Source organism: Hypanus sabinus, chromosome 4, assembly GCF_030144855.1.
Source record: "Hypanus sabinus isolate sHypSab1 chromosome 4, sHypSab1.hap1, whole genome shotgun sequence".
In the NCBI taxonomy this organism is placed as follows: Eukaryota; Metazoa; Chordata; class Chondrichthyes; order Myliobatiformes; family Dasyatidae; genus Hypanus; species Hypanus sabinus.
The window spans coordinates 175,941,714-175,963,534 of record NC_082709.1 but is presented as its reverse complement, the minus strand read 5'-3'; the positions used below and the strand labels follow the sequence as shown (position 1 = coordinate 175,963,534).

Sequence of the window (21,821 nt, the reverse complement as noted above, 5' to 3'; positions counted from 1 at the left end):
TTAAATTCCTGGCTGTCACTATCTCAGAGGAACTCTCTTCGACCCATCATACAAATATTATTGAACTGAATTGAATTGACTTTATTTCTTATGTCCTTCACATATGAGGAGTAAAAATCTTTAAGCTATATCTCCATCTGAATGTGCAATGTGCAAATATAGTAATTTGCAGGTACAACAGGACTGTCAATAAAGTACAGAAATACAATTGTGTCAGCATGAATTAATCAGTCTGATGGTCTGGTGGAAGAAGCTGTCTCGGAGCCTGTTGGTCCTGGCTTTTATGCTGCGGTACCGTTTCCCGGATGGTAGCAGCTGGAACAGTTTGTGGTTGGGGTGACTCAGGTCCTCAATGATCCTTCAAGAGGATCAACTTTCTTTACCAAGCATAGTTCTAACCTTTTGCTTAATGGATGTTGACTGACCTGCTGTGCATTATTTTATCATCTCTCCCAAATGCAGCAATGGTACTTACTCTCCTGGTGTTTTGGTGACACCTGCCTTTGTAAATGTCCTGAATAGTGGGAAGTTTACACCTACAGATGCACTGGGCTGACAGCACCAATCCTGCGATTGAGGGAAGTACGGTTCCCATACCAGGCACTGATGCAGTCAGTCAGGACGCTCTCAATTGTGCCTCTATAGAAAGTCCTCAGGATTTGGGGACTCATGCCGAATTTCTTCAAATATCTGAGGTGGAAGAGGTGCTGTTGTGCTTTTTTCAAACACACAACCAGTATGTATGGACAACATGAGGTCCTCAGTAATGTGCATACCGAGCAACCTAAAGCTGTTCACCCTCTCAACCACAGATCCGTTAATGTCAATAGGGGCTAGCCTGTCTCCATTCCTCCTGTAATCCACAACCAGCTCCACTATTTTTGCGACATTGAGGGAGAGATTGTTTACTTGACACCACTGTATCAGAGTGATACAGTGACGCTTCTCTATAGGCTGCGTCGTTATTATTTGAGATTAGGCCAATCAATGTAGAATCATCAGCACATTTAATTAACAGATTAGAGCAGTGGGTGGCGACACAGTTATGGGTGAACAGAGAGTAAAGGAGGGGGCTTGGAACACAGGACAGGGAACTCCTGTGTTGAGGGTCAGAGGGGTAGAGGTGAGGGAGCCCACTCTTACCACCTGCTGGTGATCTGACAGCAAATCCAGGATCTGGCTACATAATGCAGGATGAAGGCCAAGGTCTCTGAGCTACTTGTCAAGCCTGGATGGAATTACGGTGTTGAACACTGAACTGTAGTCCAAGAACAGCATCCTCACATAAGCATCCCACTTCTCTAGGTGAAAAGAATGCACCTCTACTTCCTCAGGAGTCTGTGAAGATTCAGCAAGTCATCTTAAACCTTGGCAAACCCCCACAGATGTGCACGGGGAGTGTGCTGACTGGCTGCATTGCGGCCCAGTATGGGAACACCAATGAATTTGAGCAGAAAATGCTACCAAGGGAGGTGGATTCATCACGAGTAAAACCCGCCCAACCTTTCAGCACATCTACATGAAATGTTGCCACAGCAAAGCAGCATCCATCATCAGAGATCCTCACTACCCAGGCCATGCTCTTCTCTTGCTACTGCCTTCAGGTAGAAGGTACAAGAGCCTCAGGAACATTACTACCTCTCAATCAACAAAACAGGATAACTACACTCCTTTAAGGACTCTTTATCGTGTTATTTCATGCTCGTTATTTATTGCTATTTATTTATAACTGCATTTGTAGTTTGTTTACAGTTTACAGATCCTGTTACTGTTCTATAGATTTGCTAAGTGTGCCCACAGTAAAAGAATTTTGGGGTTGTATATAATGACATGTATGTGCTCTGATAATAAATTTTACTTTGAACTTTCTATTTATTTATTTATTTATTTATTTATAATTTTTTAGAAAATTACAAAGAATAAATGTAATGATAAAATAGTAAGAGAGAGAAAAAATATTAACCCTCCCCCCTCCCCTTAACCCTTGTCTAAAGAAAGAAGAGAAAGATTGCCTGGATATCGGAGGATCCCCACATGCTTCATGGAGTTCAAAATAATTTTAATTTTTATTTTTACTTTCCCCAATTACTTTATAATTTTATCTTCAAAGGACCTATGTATTTAATCCTATCTTTCGATTGGGAGCAAAATTTTCAAAAATATATCATATTCATTTCATAGATCGTATGTAATTTTTTCAAGTGGAATACAACTATGTATTTCATTATTCCAATGATCCATAGTTAAATATAAATCAGATTTCCAAGTAACTGCGATAACTTTTTTGGCTACTGCCAATGCAATTTTTATAAATTTTTTCTGATACTTACTCAATTTAAGTTTCGGTATTGTTCCTTCAATGTCTCCTAATAAAAATAATATTGGACTATGTGGGAGTTGTACTCCAGTAATTTGTTCCAATAAAAGTCTTAGATTTATCCAAAATGATTGAATTTTAAAAACTTTGAACTTTCTTTACCAAGCATGGTTCTGGTCAGTGAAAAACAAAACAACCTTTTGCTTAATGGATGCTGACTGACCTGCTGTGCATTATTTTATCATTTCTCCCAAATGCAGCAATGATACTTACTCTCATTTATGTCTTTCCTCGTGTTTTTAATGTAAGCTGAGAACTTGGCAAAAACATCAGCTCCTGCAGAATTAGACTCTGGATGCCTGGCAGAAAGCTTTGGATACCTAGGAGATAAACGCATGTTATACATTCAGCCATGCAATTACAAGGATGCTTTGGGTCATCTCTCTAAACTCACTCATTGGCTTTTTACAATTTGCCATCAGTGATCACGGTGGCTCAGTTTGTTCGTTCCAGGTGGCATGTCATTGACATGGGCGATCGTGGCCTTTCCACGACCAAGATTGCTCTTGGTAAAGTAGTGTAGCGCTTTACAGCATCAGCTATAGGGTCGGGGTTCAACTCCCGCCACCGTCCACAAGGAACTTATATGTTCTCACCATGACTGTGTGGATTTCCTACCAGTTCTCCAGCTACCTCCCACATTCCAAAAGACGTACGAGCTAGGGCTAGTGATTTGTGGGCATGACAGGAGAGTGATAAGTCTCCCGGGAGAAATAATGATGAGTTTTTGACAAATGCATTAATCACCCAGGTAATATTTGGGAATATTAAACAGAAAATTCCAAAGATACTCAGCAGATCAGGCAGCGGCTAGAGAGAGCTCATTTTTTCAAGTCAATAATCTTTTTGTCAGCTGGAGAGACTGACTTTGTTTCTCTTTACACAGATACCACTCAACCTCTAAGTACTTTGTGATTTTATTTCAGACGTGCAACATCAGTGGCATTTTGATTTTGGAATGTTAGGAATTTGTGCATTTGCACAATTATCAATTAAACTCAAGAGCCCGTCAATATGCAAACTTAACTGTGCAGGTTCACCTCAACTGAAACTGGAATCATCAATAGATCAGTAAATTACACTCTCCAACACAAACGGAGCAACCTTAGACTACAGAATCTCCGTCAGGCCGGTGTCAGATTACTGGTTGTTTCACCCCGACAAGGATGCTTTGGGTCATCTCTCTAAACTCCCTTGGCCCTCAGGAAGAGTCACCAAGACATGACCCCTTCAGCTCCCTGTCCTCAGGAGGAGTCACCGAGACATCACCCCTTCAGCTCCCTGTCCTCAGGAGGAGTCACCGAGACATCACCCCTTCAGCTCCCTGTGTCCTCAGGAAGAGTCACCAAGACATCACCCCATCAGCTCCTTCTGACCTCAGGAAGAGTCACCGTGACATCACCCCTTCAGTTCCCCCTGTCCTCAGGAAGAGTCACCGAGACATCACCCCTTCAGCTCCCTGTCCTCAAGGAAGAGTCACCAAGACATCACCCCTTCAGCTCCCTCTGTCCTCAGGAAGAGTCACGGAGACATCACCCCTTCAGCTCCCTCTGTCCTCAGGAAGTCACCGAGACATCATCCATTCAGCTCCCTGTCCACAGGAAGAGAAACGGAGACATCGACCCTTCAGCTCCCTCTGACCTCAGGAAAAGTCACCGTGTCATCACCCCTTCAGCTCCCACTGTCCTCAGGAAGAGTCACCGAGACATTACCCCTTCAGCTCCCTGTCCTCAGGAAGAGTCACCGAGACATCACCCCTTCAGCTCCCTGTACTCAGGAAGAGTCACGGAGACATCACCCCTTCAGCTCCCTCTGACCTCAGGAAGAGTAACCGAGACATCACCCCTTCAGCTCCCTGTCGTCAGGAAGAGTCACCGAAACATCACCCCTTCAGCTCCCTCTATCCTCAGGAAGAGTCACCGAGACATCACACCTTCAGCTCCCTCTGTCCTCAGGAAGAGTCACCGAGACATCACCCCTTCAGCTCCCTCTGTCCTCAGGAAGAGTCACCCAGACATCACCCCTTCAGCTCACCCTGTCCGCAGGAAGAGTCACCAAGACATCACCCCTTCAGCTCCCTCTGTCCCCAGTAGGAGTCACCGAGTCATCACCCCTTCAGCTCCCTCTGTCCCCAGTAGGAGTCACCGAGACATCACCCCTTCAGCTCCCTGTACTCAGGAAGTCACCGAGACATCACCCCTTCAGGTCCCTCTGTCCTCAGTAGGAGTCACCGAGACATCACCCCTTCAGCTCCCTGTCCTCAGGAAGAGTCACCGAGACATCACACCATCAGCTCCCTGTCCTCAGGAAGACACCGAGACATTACCCCCTCAGATCCCTCTGTCCTCAGGAAGAGTCACAGTGACATTACCCCTTCAGCTCCCTCTGACCTCAGGAAGAGTCATCGAGACATCACCCCTTCAGCTCCCTGTCCTCAGGAAGAGTCACCGAGACATCACCGCTTCAGCTCCCTGTCCTCAGGAAGAGTCACGGAGACATCATCCCTTCAGCTCCCTGTCCTCAGGAAGAGTCACCCGAGACATCACTCCTTCAGCTCCCTGTCCTCAGGAAGAGTCATCGAGACATCAACACTTCAGGTCCCTCTGTCCTCAGGAAGAGTCACCGAGACATGACCCTTTCAGCTCCCTCTGTCCCCAGTAGGAGTCACCGAGTCATCACACCTCAGCTCCCTCAGTCCTCAGGAAGAGTCACCGAGACATCACCCCTTCAGCTCCCTGTCCACAGGAAGAGACACGGAGACATCACCCCTTCAGCTCCCTGTCCTCAGGAAGTCTCCGAGACATCACCCCTTCAGCTCCCTGTCCTCAGGAAGAGTCACGGAGACATCACCCCTTCAGCTCCCTCTGTCCCCAGTAGGAGTCACCGAGTCATCACCCCTTCAGCTCCCTCTGTCCTCAGGAAGAGTCACCGTGACATTACCCCTTCAGCTCCCTGTCCTCTGGAAGAGTCACGGTGACATCACCCCTTCAGCTACCTGTCCTCAGGAAGAGTCACCAAGACATCACCCCTTCAGCTCCCCCTGTCCCCAGTAGGAGTCACCGAGTCATCACCGCTTCAGCTCCCTCTGTCCCCAGTAGGAGTCACCGAGACATCACCCCTTCAGCTCCCTGTCCTCAGGAAGTCACCGAGACATCACCCCTTCAGGTCCCTCTGTCCTCAGGAAGAGTAACCGAGACATTACCCCTTCAGCTCCCTGTCCTCAGGAAGAGTATCCGAGACATTACCCCTTCAGCTCCGTCCACAGGAAGAGTCACCGAGACATCACCGTTTCAGCTCCCTGTCCTCAGGAAGAGTCACGGAGACATCATCCCTTCAGCTCCCTGTCCTCAGGAAGAGTCACTGAGACATCACCCCTTCAGCTCCCCCTGTCCTCAGGAAGAGTCATCGAGACATCAACACTTCAGGTCCCTCTGTCCTCAGGAAGAGTCACCGAGACATGACACTTTCAGCTCCCTCTGTCCCCAGTAGGAGTCACCGAGTCATCACACCTTCAGCTCCCTCAGTCCTCAGGAAGAGTCACCGAGTCATCACCCCTTCAGCTCCCTGTCCACAGGAAGAGACACGGAGACATCACCCCTTCAGCTCCCTGTCCTCAGGAAGTCACCGAGACATCACCCCTTCAGCTCCCTGTCCTCAGGAAGAGTCACGGAGACATCACCCCATCAGCTCCCTCTGTCCCCAGTAGGAGTCACCGAGTCATCACCCCTTGAGCTCCCTCTGTCCTCAGGAAGAGTCACCGAGACATCACCCCTTCAGCTCCCTCTGTCCCCAGTAGGAGTCACCGAGTCATCACCCCTTCAGCTCCCTCTGTCCTCAGGAAGAGTCACCGTGACATTACCCCTTCAGCTCCCTGTCCTCTGGAAGAGTTACCAAGACATCACCCCTTCAGCTCCCACTGTCCTCAGGAAGAGTCACGGTGACATCACCCCTTCAGCTCCCTGTCCTCAGGAAGAGTCACCGAGACATTACCCCTTCAGCTCCCACTGCCCTCAGGAAGAGTCACCGAGACATTACCCCATCAGCTCCCACTGTCCTCAGGAAGAGTCACCGAGACATCACCCCTTCAGCTCCCAGTACTCAGGAAGAGTCACGGAGACATCACCCCTTCAGCTCCCTGTACACAGGAAGAGACACGGAGACATCACCCCTTCAGCTCCCTGTCCTCAGGAAGTCACCGAGACATCACCCCTTCAGCTCCCTCTGTCCTCAGGAAGAGTCACCAAGACATCACCCCATCAGCTCCTTCTGACCTCAGGAAGAGTCACCGAGACATCACCCCTTCAGTTCCCCCTGTCCTCAGAAAGAGTCACCGAGACATCACCCCTTCAGCTCCCTGTCCTCAGGAAGAGTCACCAAGACATCACCCCTTCAGCTCCCTCTGTCCTCAGGAATAGTCACGGAGACATCACCCTTTCAGCTCCCTCTGTCCTCAGGAAGTCACCGAGACATCACCCCTTCAGCTCCCTGTCCACAGGAAGAGAAACGGAGACATCACCCCTTCAGCTCCCTGTCCTCAGGAAGTCACCGAGACATCACCCCTTCAGCTCCCTCTGTCCTCAGGAACAGTCACCGTGACATTACCCCTTCAACTCCCTGTACTCAGGAAGAGTCACCGAGACATCACCCCATCAGCTCCCTGTCCTCAGGAAGACACCGAGACATTACCCCCTCAGATCCCTCTGTCCTCAAGAAGAGTCACCGTGACATTACCCCTTCAGGTCACTCTGTCCTCAGGAAGAGTCACCAAGACATCACCCCTTCAGCTCCCTCTGTCCTCAGGAAGAGTCACCGAGACATCACCCCTTCAGCTCACTGTCCACAGGAAGAGACACGGAGACATTACCCCTTCAGCTCCCTCTGTCCTCAGGAAGTCACCGAGACATTACCCCCTCAGCTCCCTCTGTCTTGAGGAAGAGTCACCGTGACATCACCCCTTCAGCTCCCGCTGTCCTCAGGAAGAGTCACCGAGACATCACCCCTTCAGCTCCCTCTGTCCTCAGGAAGAGTCACTGAGACATCACCCCTTCAGCTCACTGTACTCAGGAAGAGTAACCGAGACAACACCCCTTCAGCTCCCACTGTCCTCAGGAAGAGTGACTGAGACATCACCCCTTCAGCTCCCTCTGTCCTCAGGAAGAGTCACTGAGACATCACCCCTTCAGCTCCCTCTGTCCTCAGGAAGAGTCACTGAGACATCACTCCTTCAGCACCCCCTGTCCTCAGGAAGTGTCACTGAGACATTACCCCTTCAGCTCCCTGTCGTCAGGAAGAGTCACCGAGACATCACCACTTCAGCTCCCTTTCCTCAGGAAGTCACCGCGACATTACCCCCTCAGATCCCTCTGTCCTCAGGAAGAGTCACCGTGACATCACCGCTTCAGATCCCACTATCCTCAGGAAGAGTCACCGAGACATCTCCCCTTCAGCTCCCTGTCCTCAGGAAGAGTCACGGAGACATCACGACTTCAGGTCCATTTGTCCTCAGGAAGAGTCACTGAGACATCACCCCTTCAGCTCCCTCTGTCCTCAGGAAGAGTCACTGAGACATCACCCCTTCAGCTCCCTCTGTCCTCAGGAAGAGTCACTGAGACATCACCCCTTCAGCTCCCTCAGTCCTCAGGAAGAGTCACCGAGACATTACTCCTTCAGATCACTCTGTCCTCAGAAAGAGTCACCGAGACATCACCCCTTCAGCTCCCTGTCCTCAGGAAGAGTCACGGAGTCAACACCCCTTCAGCTCCCCCTGTCCTCAGGAAGAGTCACCGAGACATCACCCCATCAGCTCCCTGTCCTCAGGAAGAGTCACCGAGACATTACCCCTTCAGCTCCCTCTGTCCTCAGGAAGTCATCAAGACATCACTCCTTCAGCTCCCTGTCCTCAGGAAGACACCGAGACATTACCCCCTCAGGTCCCTCTGTCCTCAGGAAGAGTCACGGAGACATCACCCCATCAGCTCCCTGTCCTCAGGAAGAGTCACCGAGACATCACCCCTTCAGCTCCCTGTCGTCAGGAAGAGTCACCAAGACATTACCCCTTCAGCTCCCTCTGTCCTCAGGAAGAATCACTGAGACTTCACCCCTTCAGCTCCCTCTGTCCTCAGGAAGAGTCAACGAGATATCACCACTTCAGCTCCCTCTGTCCTCAGGAAGAGTCACCGAGACATCACCCCTTCAGCTCCCTCTGTCCTCAGGAAGAGTCACCCAGACATCACCCCTTCAGCTCACCCTGTCCTCAGGAAGAGTCACCAAGACATCACCCCTTCAGCTCCCTCTGTCCCCAGTAGGAGTCACCGAGTCATCACCCCTTCAGCTCCCTCTGTCCCCAGTAGGAGTCACCGAGACATCACCCCTTCAGCTCCCTGTCCTCAGGAAGAGTCACGGAGACATCATCCCTTCAGCTCCCTGTCCTCAGGAAGAGTCACCCGAGACATCACTCCTTCAGCTCCCTGTCCTCAGGAAGAGTCATCGAGACATCAACACTTCAGGTCCCTCTGTCCTCAGGAAGAGTCACCGAGACAAGACCCTTTCAGCTCCCTCTGTCCCCAGTAGGAGTCACCGAGTCATCACACCTTCAGCTCCCTCAGTCCTCAGGAAGAGTCACCGAGACATCACCCCTTCAGCTCCCTGTCCACAGGAAGAGACACGGAGACATCACCCCTTCAGCTCCCTGTCCTCAGGAAGTCTCCGAGACATCACCCCTTCAGCTCCCTGTCCTCAGGAAGAGTCACCGAGACATCACCCCTTCAGCTCCCTGTCCTCAGGAAGAGTCACCGAGACATCACCCCTTCAGCTCCCTGTCCTCAGGAAGAGTCACGGAGACATCACCCCTTCAGCTCCCTCTGTCCCCAGTAGGAGTCACCGAGTCATCACCCCTTCAGCTCCCTGTCCTCTGGAAGAGTCACGGTGACATCACCCCTTCAGCTCCCTGTCCTCAGGAAGAGTCACCAAGACATCACCCCTTCAGCTCCCCCTGTCCCCAGTAGGAGTCACCGAGTCATCACCCCTTCAGCTCCCTCTGTCCCCAGTAGGAGTCACCGAGACATCACCCCTTCAGCTCCCTGTCCTCAGGAAGTCACCGAGACATCACCCCTTCAGGTCCCTCTGTCCTCAGGAAGAGTAACCGAGACATTACCCCTTCAGCTCCCTGTCCTCAGGAAGAGTATCCGAGACATTACCCCTTCAGCTCCGTCCACAGGAAGAGTCACCGAGACATCACCGCTTCAGCTCCCTGTCCTCAGGAAGAGTCACGGAGACATCATCCCTTCAGCTCCCTGTCCTCAGGAAGAGTCACCGAGACATCACCCCTTCAGCTCCCCCTGTCCTCAGGAAGAGTCATCGAGACATCAACACTTCAGGTCCCTCTGTCCTCAGGAAGAGTCACCGAGACATGACCCTTTCAGCTCCCTCTGTCCCCAGTAGGAGTCACCGAGTCATCACACCTTCAGCTCCCTCAGTCCTCAGGAAGAGTCACCGAGACATCACCCCTTCAGCTCCCTGTCCACAGGAAGAGACACGGAGACATCACCCCTTCAGCTCCCTGTCCTCAGGAAGTCACCGAGACATCACCCCTTCAGCTCCCTGTCCTCAGGAAGAGTCACGGAGACATCACCCCATCAGCTCCCTCTGTCCCCAGTAGGAGTCACCGAGTCATCACCCCTTGAGCTCCCTCTGTCCTCAGGAAGAGTCACCGAGACATCACCCCTTCAGCTCCCTCTGTCCCCAGTAGGAGTCACCGAGTCATCACCCCTTCAGCTCCCTCTGTCCTCAGGAAGAGTCACGGTGACATCACCCCTTCAGCTCCCTGTCCTCAGGAAGAGTCACCGAGACATTACCCCTTCAGCTCCCACTGCCCTCAGGAAGAGTCACCGAGACATTACCCCTTCAGCTCCCACTGTCCTCAGGAAGAGTCACCGAGACATTACCCCTTCAGCTCCCACTGTCCTCAGGAAGAGTCACCGAGACATCACCCCTTCAGCTCCCAGTACTCAGGAAGAGTCACGGAGACATCACCCCTTCAGCTCCCTGTCCTCAGGAAGAGTCACCGTGACATGACCCTTTCAGCTCCCTGTCCTCAGGAAGAGTCACCGAGACATCACCCCTTCAGCTCCCTGTACACAGGAAGAGACACGGAGACATCACCCCTTCAGCTCCCTGTCCTCAGGAAGTCACCGAGACATCACCCCTTCAGCTCCCTGTCCACAGGAAGAGAAACGGAGACATCACCCCTTCAGCTCCCTGTCCTCAGGAAGTCACCGAGACATCACCCCTTCAGCTCCCTCTGTCCTCAGGAACAGTCACCGTGACATTACCCCTTCAACTCCCTGTACTCAGGAAGAGTCACCGAGACATCACCCCATCAGCTCCCTGTCCTCAGGAAGACACCGAGACATTACCCCCTCAGATCCCTCTGTCCTCAAGAAGAGTCACCGTGACATTACCCCTTCAGGTCACTCTGTCCTCAGGAAGAGTCACCAAGACATCACCCCTTCAGGTCACTCTGTCCTCAGGAAGAGTCACCGAGACATGACCCCTTCAGCTCCCTCTGTCCTCAGGAAGAGTCACTGAGACATCACCCCTTCAGCTCCCTCTGTCAGGAAGAGTCACCGAGTCATCATCCCTTCAACTCCCTCTGTCCTCAGGAAGAGTCACCAAGACATCACCCCTTCAGCTCCCTGTCCTCAGGAAGTCACCGAGACATTACCCCCTCAGCTCCCCCTGTCCTCAGGAAGAGTCACTGAGACATCGCCCCTTCAGCTCCCCCTGTCCTCAGGAAGAGTCACCGAGACTTCACCCCTTCAGCTCCCCCTGTCCTCAGGAAGAGTCACCGAGACTTCACCCCTTCAGCTCCCTGCCCTCAGGAAGAGTCACCGAGAAATTACCCCTTCAGCTCCCCCTGTCCTCAGGAAGAGTCACCGATAAATCACCCCTTCAGCTCCCCCTGTCCTCAGGAAGAGTCACAGAGACATTACCCCTTCAGCTCCCTGTCCTCAGGAAGAGTCACTGTGACATCACCCCTTCAGCTCCCTCTGTCCTCAGGAAGAGTCACCAAGACATCACCCCTTCAGCTCCCTCTGTCCTCAGGAAGAGTCACCGAGAATTCACCCCTTCAGCTCCCTGTCCTCAGGAAGAGTCACCGAGACATTACCCCTTCAGCTCCCCCTGTCCTCAGGAAGAGTCACCGAGACATTACCCCTTCAGCTCCCTCTGTCCTCAGGAAGTCATCAAGACATCACTCCTTCAGCTCCCTGTCCTCAGGAAGACACCGAGACATTACCCCCTCAGGTCCCTCTGTCCTCAGGAAGAGTCACGGAGACATCACCCCATCAGCTCCCTGTCCTCAGGAAGAGTCACCGAGACATCACCCCTTCAGCTCCCTGTCGTCAGGAAGAGTCACCAAGACATTACCCCTTCAGCTCCCTCTGTCCTCAGGAAGAATCACTGAGACTTCACCCCTTCAGCTCCCTCTGTCCTCAGGAAGAGTCAACGAGATATCACCACTTCAGCTCCCTCTGTCCTCAGGAAGAGTCACCGAGACATCACCCCTTCAGCTCCCTCTGTCCTCAGGAAGAGTCACCCAGACATCACCCCTTCAGCTCACCCTGTCCTCAGGAAGAGTCACCAAGACATCACCCCTTCAGCTCCCTCTGTCCCCAGTAGGAGTCACCGAGTCATCACCCCTTCAGCTCCCTCTGTCCCCAGTAGGAGTCACCGAGACATCACCCCTTCAGCTCCCTGTCCTCAGGAAGAGTCACGGAGACATCATCCCTTCAGCTCCCTGTCCTCAGGAAGAGTCACCCGAGACATCACTCCTTCAGCTCCCTGTCCACAGGAAGAGACACGGAGACATCACCCCTTCAGCTCCCTGTCCTCAGGAAGTCTCCGAGACATCACCCCTTCAGCTCCCTGTCCTCAGGAAGAGTCACCGAGACATCACCCCTTCAGCTCCCTGTCCTCAGGAAGAGTCACCGAGACATCACCCCTTCAGCTCCCTGTCCTCAGGAAGAGTCACGGAGACATCACCCCTTCAGCTCCCTCTGTCCCCAGTAGGAGTCACCGAGTCATCACCCCTTCAGCTCCCTGTCCTCTGGAAGAGTCACGGTGACATCACCCCTTCAGCTCCCTGTCCTCAGGAAGAGTCACCAAGACATCACCCCTTCAGCTCCCCCTGTCCCCAGTAGGAGTCACCGAGTCATCACCCCTTCAGCTCCCTCTGTCCCCAGTAGGAGTCACCGAGACATCACCCCTTCAGCTCCCTGTCCTCAGGAAGTCACCGAGACATCACCCCTTCAGGTCCCTCTGTCCTCAGGAAGAGTAACCGAGACATTACCCCTTCAGCTCCCTGTCCTCAGGAAGAGTATCCGAGACATTACCCCTTCAGCTCCGTCCACAGGAAGAGTCACCGAGACATCACCGCTTCAGCTCCCTGTCCTCAGGAAGAGTCACGGAGACATCATCCCTTCAGCTCCCTGTCCTCAGGAAGAGTCACCGAGACATCACCCCTTCAGCTCCCCCTGTCCTCAGGAAGAGTCATCGAGACATCAACACTTCAGGTCCCTCTGTCCTCAGGAAGAGTCACCGAGACATGACCCTTTCAGCTCCCTCTGTCCCCAGTAGGAGTCACCGAGTCATCACACCTTCAGCTCCCTCAGTCCTCAGGAAGAGTCACCGAGACATCACCCCTTCAGCTCCCTGTCCACAGGAAGAGACACGGAGACATCACCCCTTCAGCTCCCTGTCCTCAGGAAGTCACCGAGACATCACCCCTTCAGCTCCCTGTCCTCAGGAAGAGTCACGGAGACATCACCCCATCAGCTCCCTCTGTCCCCAGTAGGAGTCACCGAGTCATCACCCCTTGAGCTCCCTCTGTCCTCAGGAAGAGTCACCGAGACATCACCCCTTCAGCTCCCTCTGTCCCCAGTAGGAGTCACCGAGTCATCACCCCTTCAGCTCCCTCTGTCCTCAGGAAGAGTCACGGTGACATCACCCCTTCAGCTCCCTGTCCTCAGGAAGAGTCACCGAGACATTACCCCTTCAGCTCCCACTGCCCTCAGGAAGAGTCACCGAGACATTACCCCTTCAGCTCCCACTGTCCTCAGGAAGAGTCACCGAGACATTACCCCTTCAGCTCCCACTGTCCTCAGGAAGAGTCACCGAGACATCACCCCTTCAGCTCCCAGTACTCAGGAAGAGTCACGGAGACATCACCCCTTCAGCTCCCTGTCCTCAGGAAGAGTCACCGTGACATGACCCTTTCAGCTCCCTGTCCTCAGGAAGAGTCACCGAGACATCACCCCTTCAGCTCCCTGTACACAGGAAGAGACACGGAGACATCACCCCTTCAGCTCCCTGTCCTCAGGAAGTCACCGAGACATCACCCCTTCAGCTCCCTGTCCACAGGAAGAGAAACGGAGACATCACCCCTTCAGCTCCCTGTCCTCAGGAAGTCACCGAGACATCACCCCTTCAGCTCCCTCTGTCCTCAGGAACAGTCACCGTGACATTACCCCTTCAACTCCCTGTACTCAGGAAGAGTCACCGAGACATCACCCCATCAGCTCCCTGTCCTCAGGAAGACACCGAGACATTACCCCCTCAGATCCCTCTGTCCTCAAGAAGAGTCACCGTGACATTACCCCTTCAGGTCACTCTGTCCTCAGGAAGAGTCACCAAGACATCACCCCTTCAGGTCACTCTGTCCTCAGGAAGAGTCACCGAGACATGACCCCTTCAGCTCCCTCTGTCCTCAGGAAGAGTCACTGAGACATCACCCCTTCAGCTCCCTCTGTCAGGAAGAGTCACCGAGTCATCATCCCTTCAACTCCCTCTGTCCTCAGGAAGAGTCACCAAGACATCACCCCTTCAGCTCCCTGTCCTCAGGAAGTCACCGAGACATTACCCCCTCAGCTCCCCCTGTCCTCAGGAAGAGTCACTGAGACATCGCCCCTTCAGCTCCCCCTGTCCTCAGGAAGAGTCACCGAGACTTCACCCCTTCAGCTCCCCCTGTCCTCAGGAAGAGTCACCGAGACTTCACCCCTTCAGCTCCCTGCCCTCAGGAAGAGTCACCGAGAAATTACCCCTTCAGCTCCCCCTGTCCTCAGGAAGAGTCACCGATAAATCACCCCTTCAGCTCCCCCTGTCCTCAGGAAGAGTCACAGAGACATTACCCCTTCAGCTCCCTGTCCTCAGGAAGAGTCACTGTGACATCACCCCTTCAGCTCCCTCTGTCCTCAGGAAGAGTCACCAAGACATCACCCCTTCAGCTCCCTCTGTCCTCAGGAAGAGTCACCGAGAATTCACCCCTTCAGCTCCCTGTCCTCAGGAAGAGTCACCGAGACATTACCCCTTCAGCTCCCCCTGTCCTCAGGAAGAGTCACCGAGACATCACCCCTTCAACTCCCTCTGTCCTCAGGAAGAGTCATCGAGACATCACCCCTTCAGCTCCCCCTGTCTTCAGGAAGAGTCACCGTGACATTACCCCTTCAGCTCCCTCTGTCCTCAGGAAGAGTCACTGAGACATCGCCCCTTCAGCTCCCCCTGTCCTCAGGAAGAGTCACCGAGACTTCACCCCTTCAGCTCCCCCTGTCCTCAGGAAGAGTCACCGAGACTTCACCCCTTCAGCTCCCTGCCCTCAGGAAGAGTCACCGAGAAATTACCCCTTCAGCTCCCCCTGTCCTCAGGAAGAGTCACCGATAAATCACCCCTTCAGCTCCCCCTGTCCTCAGGAAGAGTCACAGAGACATTACCCCTTCAGCTCCCTGTCCTCAGGAAGAGTCACTGTGACATCACCCCTTCAGCTCCCTCTGTCCTCAGGAAGAGTCACCAAGACATCACCCCTTCAGCTCCCTCTGTCCTCAGGAACAGTCACCGTGACATTACCCCTTCAACTCCCTGTACTCAGGAAGAGTCACCGAGACATCACCCCATCAGCTCCCTGTCCTCAGGAAGACACCGAGACATTACCCCCTCAGATCCCTCTGTCCTCAAGAAGAGTCACCGTGACATTACCCCTTCAGGTCACTCTGTCCTCAGGAAGAGTCACCAAGACATCACCCCTTCAGGTCACTCTGTCCTCAGGAAGAGTCACCGAGACATGACCCCTTCAGCTCCCTCTGTCCTCAGGAAGAGTCACTGAGACATCACCCCTTCAGCTCCCTCTGTCAGGAAGAGTCACCGAGTCATCATCCCTTCAACTCCCTCTGTCCTCAGGAAGAGTCACCAAGACATCACCCCTTCAGCTCCCTGTCCTCAGGAAGTCACCGAGACATTACCCCCTCAGCTCCCCCTGTCCTCAGGAAGAGTCACTGAGACATCGCCCCTTCAGCTCCCCCTGTCCTCAGGAAGAGTCACCGAGACTTCACCCCTTCAGCTCCCCCTGTCCTCAGGAAGAGTCACCGAGACTTCACCCCTTCAGCTCCCTGCCCTCAGGAAGAGTCACCGAGAAATTACCCCTTCAGCTCCCCCTGTCCTCAGGAAGAGTCACCGATAAATCACCCCTTCAGCTCCCCCTGTCCTCAGGAAGAGTCACAGAGACATTACCCCTTCAGCTCCCTGTCCTCAGGAAGAGTCACTGTGACATCACCCCTTCAGCTCCCTCTGTCCTCAGGAAGAGTCACCAAGACATCACCCCTTCAGCTCCCTCTGTCCTCAGGAAGAGTCACCGAGAATTCACCCCTTCAGCTCCCTGTCCTCAGGAAGAGTCACCGAGACATTACCCCTTCAGCTCCCCCTGTCCTCAGGAAGAGTCACCGAGACATCACCCCTTCAACTCCCTCTGTCCTCAGGAAGAGTCACCGAGACATTACCCCTTCAGCTCCCTCTGTCCTCAGGAAGTCATCAAGACATCACTCCTTCAGCTCCCTGTCCTCAGGAAGACACCGAGACATTACCCCCTCAGGTCCCTCTGTCCTCAGGAAGAGTCACGGAGACATCACCCCATCAGCTCCCTGTCCTCAGGAAGAGTCACCGAGACATCACCCCTTCAGCTCCCTGTCGTCAGGAAGAGTCACCAAGACATTACCCCTTCAGCTCCCTCTGTCCTCAGGAAGAATCACTGAGACTTCACCCCTTCAGCTCCCTCTGTCCTCAGGAAGAGTCAACGAGATATCACCACTTCAGCTCCCTCTGTCCTCAGGAAGAGTCACCGAGACATCACCCCTTCAGCTCCCTCTGTCCTCAGGAAGAGTCACCCAGACATCACCCCTTCAGCTCACCCTGTCCTCAGGAAGAGTCACCAAGACATCACCCCTTCAGCTCCCTCTGTCCCCAGTAGGAGTCACCGAGTCATCACCCCTTCAGCTCCCTCTGTCCCCAGTAGGAGTCACCGAGACATCACCCCTTCAGCTCCCTGTCCTCAGGAAGAGTCACGGAGACATCATCCCTTCAGCTCCCTGTCCTCAGGAAGAGTCACCCGAGACATCACTCCTTCAGCTCCCTGTCCACAGGAAGAGACACGGAGACATCACCCCTTCAGCTCCCTGTCCTCAGGAAGTCTCCGAGACATCACCCCTTCAGCTCCCTGTCCTCAGGAAGAGTCACCGAGACATCACCCCTTCAGCTCCCTGTCCTCAGGAAGAGTCACCGAGACATCACCCCTTCAGCTCCCTGTCCTCAGGAAGAGTCACGGAGACATCACCCCTTCAGCTCCCTCTGTCCCCAGTAGGAGTCACCGAGTCATCACCCCTTCAGCTCCCTGTCCTCTGGAAGAGTCACGGTGACATCACCCCTTCAGCTCCCTGTCCTCAGGAAGAGTCACCAAGACATCACCCCTTCAGCTCCCCCTGTCCCCAGTAGGAGTCACCGAGTCATCACCCCTTCAGCTCCCTCTGTCCCCAGTAGGAGTCACCGAGACATCACCCCTTCAGCTCCCTGTCCTCAGGAAGTCACCGAGACATCACCCCTTCAGGTCCCTCTGTCCTCAGGAAGAGTAACCGAGACATTACCCCTTCAGCTCCCTGTCCTCAGGAAGAGTATCCGAGACATTACCCCTTCAGCTCCGTCCACAGGAAGAGTCACCGAGACATCACCGCTTCAGCTCCCTGTCCTCAGGAAGAGTCACGGAGACATCATCCCTTCAGCTCCCTGTCCTCAGGAAGAGTCACCGAGACATCACCCCTTCAGCTCCCCCTGTCCTCAGGAAGAGTCATCGAGACATCAACACTTCAGGTCCCTCTGTCCTCAGGAAGAGTCACCGAGACATGACCCTTTCAGCTCCCTCTGTCCCCAGTAGGAGTCACCGAGTCATCACACCTTCAGCTCCCTCAGTCCTCAGGAAGAGTCACCGAGACATCACCCCTTCAGCTCCCTGTCCACAGGAAGAGACACGGAGACATCACCCCTTCAGCTCCCTGTCCTCAGGAAGTCACCGAGACATCACCCCTTCAGCTCCCTGTCCTCAGGAAGAGTCACGGAGACATCACCCCATCAGCTCCCTCTGTCCCCAGTAGGAGTCACCGAGTCATCACCCCTTGAGCTCCCTCTGTCCTCAGGAAGAGTCACCGAGACATCACCCCTTCAGCTCCCTCTGTCCCCAGTAGGAGTCACCGAGTCATCACCCCTTCAGCTCCCTCTGTCCTCAGGAAGAGTCACGGTGACATCACCCCTTCAGCTCCCTGTCCTCAGGAAGAGTCACCGAGACATTACCCCTTCAGCTCCCACTGCCCTCAGGAAGAGTCACCGAGACATTACCCCTTCAGCTCCCACTGTCCTCAGGAAGAGTCACCGAGACATTACCCCTTCAGCTCCCACTGTCCTCAGGAAGAGTCACCGAGACATCACCCCTTCAGCTCCCAGTACTCAGGAAGAGTCACGGAGACATCACCCCTTCAGCTCCCTGTCCTCAGGAAGAGTCACCGTGACATGACCCTTTCAGCTCCCTGTCCTCAGGAAGAGTCACCGAGACATCACCCCTTCAGCTCCCTGTACACAGGAAGAGACACGGAGACATCACCCCTTCAGCTCCCTGTCCTCAGGAAGTCACCGAGACATCACCCCTTCAGCTCCCTGTCCACAGGAAGAGAAACGGAGACATCACCCCTTCAGCTCCCTGTCCTCAGGAAGTCACCGAGACATCACCCCTTCAGCTCCCTCTGTCCTCAGGAACAGTCACCGTGACATTACCCCTTCAACTCCCTGTACTCAGGAAGAGTCACCGAGACATCACCCCATCAGCTCCCTGTCCTCAGGAAGACACCGAGACATTACCCCCTCAGATCCCTCTGTCCTCAAGAAGAGTCACCGTGACATTACCCCTTCAGGTCACTCTGTCCTCAGGAAGAGTCACCAAGACATCACCCCTTCAGGTCACTCTGTCCTCAGGAAGAGTCACCGAGACATGACCCCTTCAGCTCCCTCTGTCCTCAGGAAGAGTCACTGAGACATCACCCCTTCAGCTCCCTCTGTCAGGAAGAGTCACCGAGTCATCATCCCTTCAACTCCCTCTGTCCTCAGGAAGAGTCACCAAGACATCACCCCTTCAGCTCCCTGTCCTCAGGAAGTCACCGAGACATTACCCCCTCAGCTCCCCCTGTCCTCAGGAAGAGTCACTGAGACATCGCCCCTTCAGCTCCCCCTGTCCTCAGGAAGAGTCACCGAGACTTCACCCCTTCAGCTCCCCCTGTCCTCAGGAAGAGTCACCGAGACTTCACCCCTTCAGCTCCCTGCCCTCAGGAAGAGTCACCGAGAAATTACCCCTTCAGCTCCCCCTGTCCTCAGGAAGAGTCACCGATAAATCACCCCTTCAGCTCCCCCTGTCCTCAGGAAGAGTCACAGAGACATTACCCCTTCAGCTCCCTGTCCTCAGGAAGAGTCACTGTGACATCACCCCTTCAGCTCCCTCTGTCCTCAGGAAGAGTCACCAAGACATCACCCCTTCAGCTCCCTCTGTCCTCAGGAAGAGTCACCGAGAATTCACCCCTTCAGCTCCCTGTCCTCAGGAAGAGTCACCGAGACATTACCCCTTCAGCTCCCCCTGTCCTCAGGAAGAGTCACCGAGACATCACCCCTTCAACTCCCTCTGTCCTCAGGAAGAGTCATCGAGACATCACCCCTTCAGCTCCCCCTGTCTTCAGGAAGAGTCACCGTGACATTACCCCTTCAGCTCCCTCTGTCCTCAGGAAGAGTCACTGAGACATCGCCCCTTCAGCTCCCCCTGTCCTCAGGAAGAGTCACCGAGACTTCACCCCTTCAGCTCCCCCTGTCCTCAGGAAGAGTCACCGAGACTTCACCCCTTCAGCTCCCTGCCCTCAGGAAGAGTCACCGAGAAATTACCCCTTCAGCTCCCCCTGTCCTCAGGAAGAGTCACCGATAAATCACCCCTTCAGCTCCCCCTGTCCTCAGGAAGAGTCACAGAGACATTACCCCTTCAGCTCCCTGTCCTCAGGAAGAGTCACTGTGACATCACCCCTTCAGCTCCCTCTGTCCTCAGGAAGAGTCACCAAGACATCACCCCTTCAGCTCCCTCTGTCCTCAGGAAGAGTCACCGAGAATTCACCCCTTCAGCTCCCTGTCCTCAGGAAGAGTCACCGAGACATTACCCCTTCAGCTCCCCCTGTCCTCAGGAAGAGTCACCGAGACATCACCCCTTCAACTCCCTCTGTCCTCAGGAAGAGTCATCGAGACATCACCCCTTCAGCTCCCCCTGTCTTCAGGAAGAGTCACCGTGACATTACCCCTTCAGCTCCCTCTGTCCTCAGGAAGAGTCACCGAGACATGACCCTTTCAACCCTCTGTCCCCAGTAGGAGTCAGCGAGTCATCACCCCTTCAGCTCCCTCAGTGCTCAGGAAGAGTCACCGTGACATTACCCCTTCAGATCACTCTGTCCTCAGGAAGACACCGAGACATCACCCCTTCAGCTCCCCCTGTCCTCAGGAAGAGTCACCGAGACATCACCCCTTCAGCTCCCTCTGTCCTCAGGAAGAGTCACCGAGACATCACCCCTTCAGCTCCCTTGGTCCTCAGGAAGAGTCACTGAGACATCACCCCCTCAGCTCCCTGCCCTCAGGAAGAGTCACCGAGACATTATCCCTTCAGCTCCCTGTCCATAGGAAGAGTCACTGAGACATCACCCCTTCAGCTCCCTCTGTCCTCAGGAAGAGTCACTGTGACATCGCACCTTCAGCTCCCTCTGTCCTCAGGAAGAGTCACCGAGACATCACCCCTTCTGCTCCCTGTCCACAGGAAGAGTCACCGAGACATCACCCCTTCAGCTCCCTGTCCTCAGGAAGAGTCACCAAGACATCACCCCTTCAGCTCCCTGTCCTCAGGAAGAGTCACGGAGACATTACCCCTTCAGCTCCCTGTGTCGTCAGTAAGCGTCACCGAGACATCACCCCTTCAGCTCCCTGTCCTCAGGAAGGTTCACCGAGACATCACCCCTTCAGCTCCCTGTCGTCAGAAAGAGTCACCGAGACATTACCCCTTCAGCTCCCTGTGTCGTCAGTAAGCGTCACCGAGACATCACCCCTTCAGCTCCCTGTCCTCAGGAAGATTCACCGAGACATCACCCCTTCAGCTCCCTGTCTTCAGGAAGAGTCACTGAGACATCACCCCTTCAGCTCCTTCTGTCCTCAGGTAGAGTCACTGTGACATCGCACCTTCAGCTCCCTCTGTCCTCAGGAAGAGTCACCGAGACATCACCCCTTCTGCTCCCTGTCCACAGGAAGAGTCACCGAGACATCACCCCTTCAACTCCCTCTGTCCTCAGGAAGAGTCACCGAGACATCACCCCTTCAGCTCCCCCTGTCCTCAGCAAGAGTCACTGAGAGATAACCCCTTCAGCTCCCTCTGTCCTCAGGAAGAGTCACCGTGACATTACCCCTTCAGCTCCCTCTGTCCTGAGGAAGAGTCACCGAGACATCACCCCTTCAGCTCTCTGTCCTCAGGAAGAGTCACTGAGACATCACCCCTTCAGCTCTCTGTCCTCAGGAAGAGTCACCGAGACATCACCCCTTCAGCTCCCCCTGTCCTCAGGAAGAGTCACTGAGACATCACCCCTTCAGCTCCCTGTGTCGTCAGTAAGCGTCACCGAGACATCACCCCTTCAGCTCCCCCTGTCCTCAGGAAGAGTCACGGAGACATTACCCCTTCAGCTCCCTGTGTCGTCAGTAAGCATCACCGAGACATCACCCCTTCAGCTCCCTGTCCTCAGGAAGATTCACCGAGACATCACCCCTTCAGCTCCCTGTCGTCAGAAAGAGTCACCGAGACATCACCCCTTCAGCTCCCCCCTGTCTTCAGGAAGAGTCACTGAGACATCACCCCTTCAGCTCCCTCTGTCCTCAGGAAGAGTCACGGAGACATCACCCCTTCAGCTCCCTCTGTCCTCAGGAAGTCACCGAGACATCACCCCTTCAGCTCCCTCTGTCCTCAGGAAGAGTCACTGAGACATCACCCCTTCAGCTCCCTCTGTCCACAGGAAGAGAAACG

General features: G+C 54.0%; 1 protein-coding gene across 1 annotated transcript in view; it reads right to left on the bottom strand.

The window, feature by feature from the left end:
* Positions 1-21,821, bottom strand: part of LOC132393530 (chloride intracellular channel protein 4-like) — a 100,446-nt gene that overhangs the window by 14,118 nt on the left and 64,507 nt on the right. Inside the window, exon 4 of the mRNA XM_059968911.1 lies at positions 2,591-2,697. Within this exon, the coding sequence (XP_059824894.1) occupies positions 2,591-2,697 (107 nt within the window). The remainder of the gene's footprint in view (positions 1-2,590; positions 2,698-21,821) is intronic.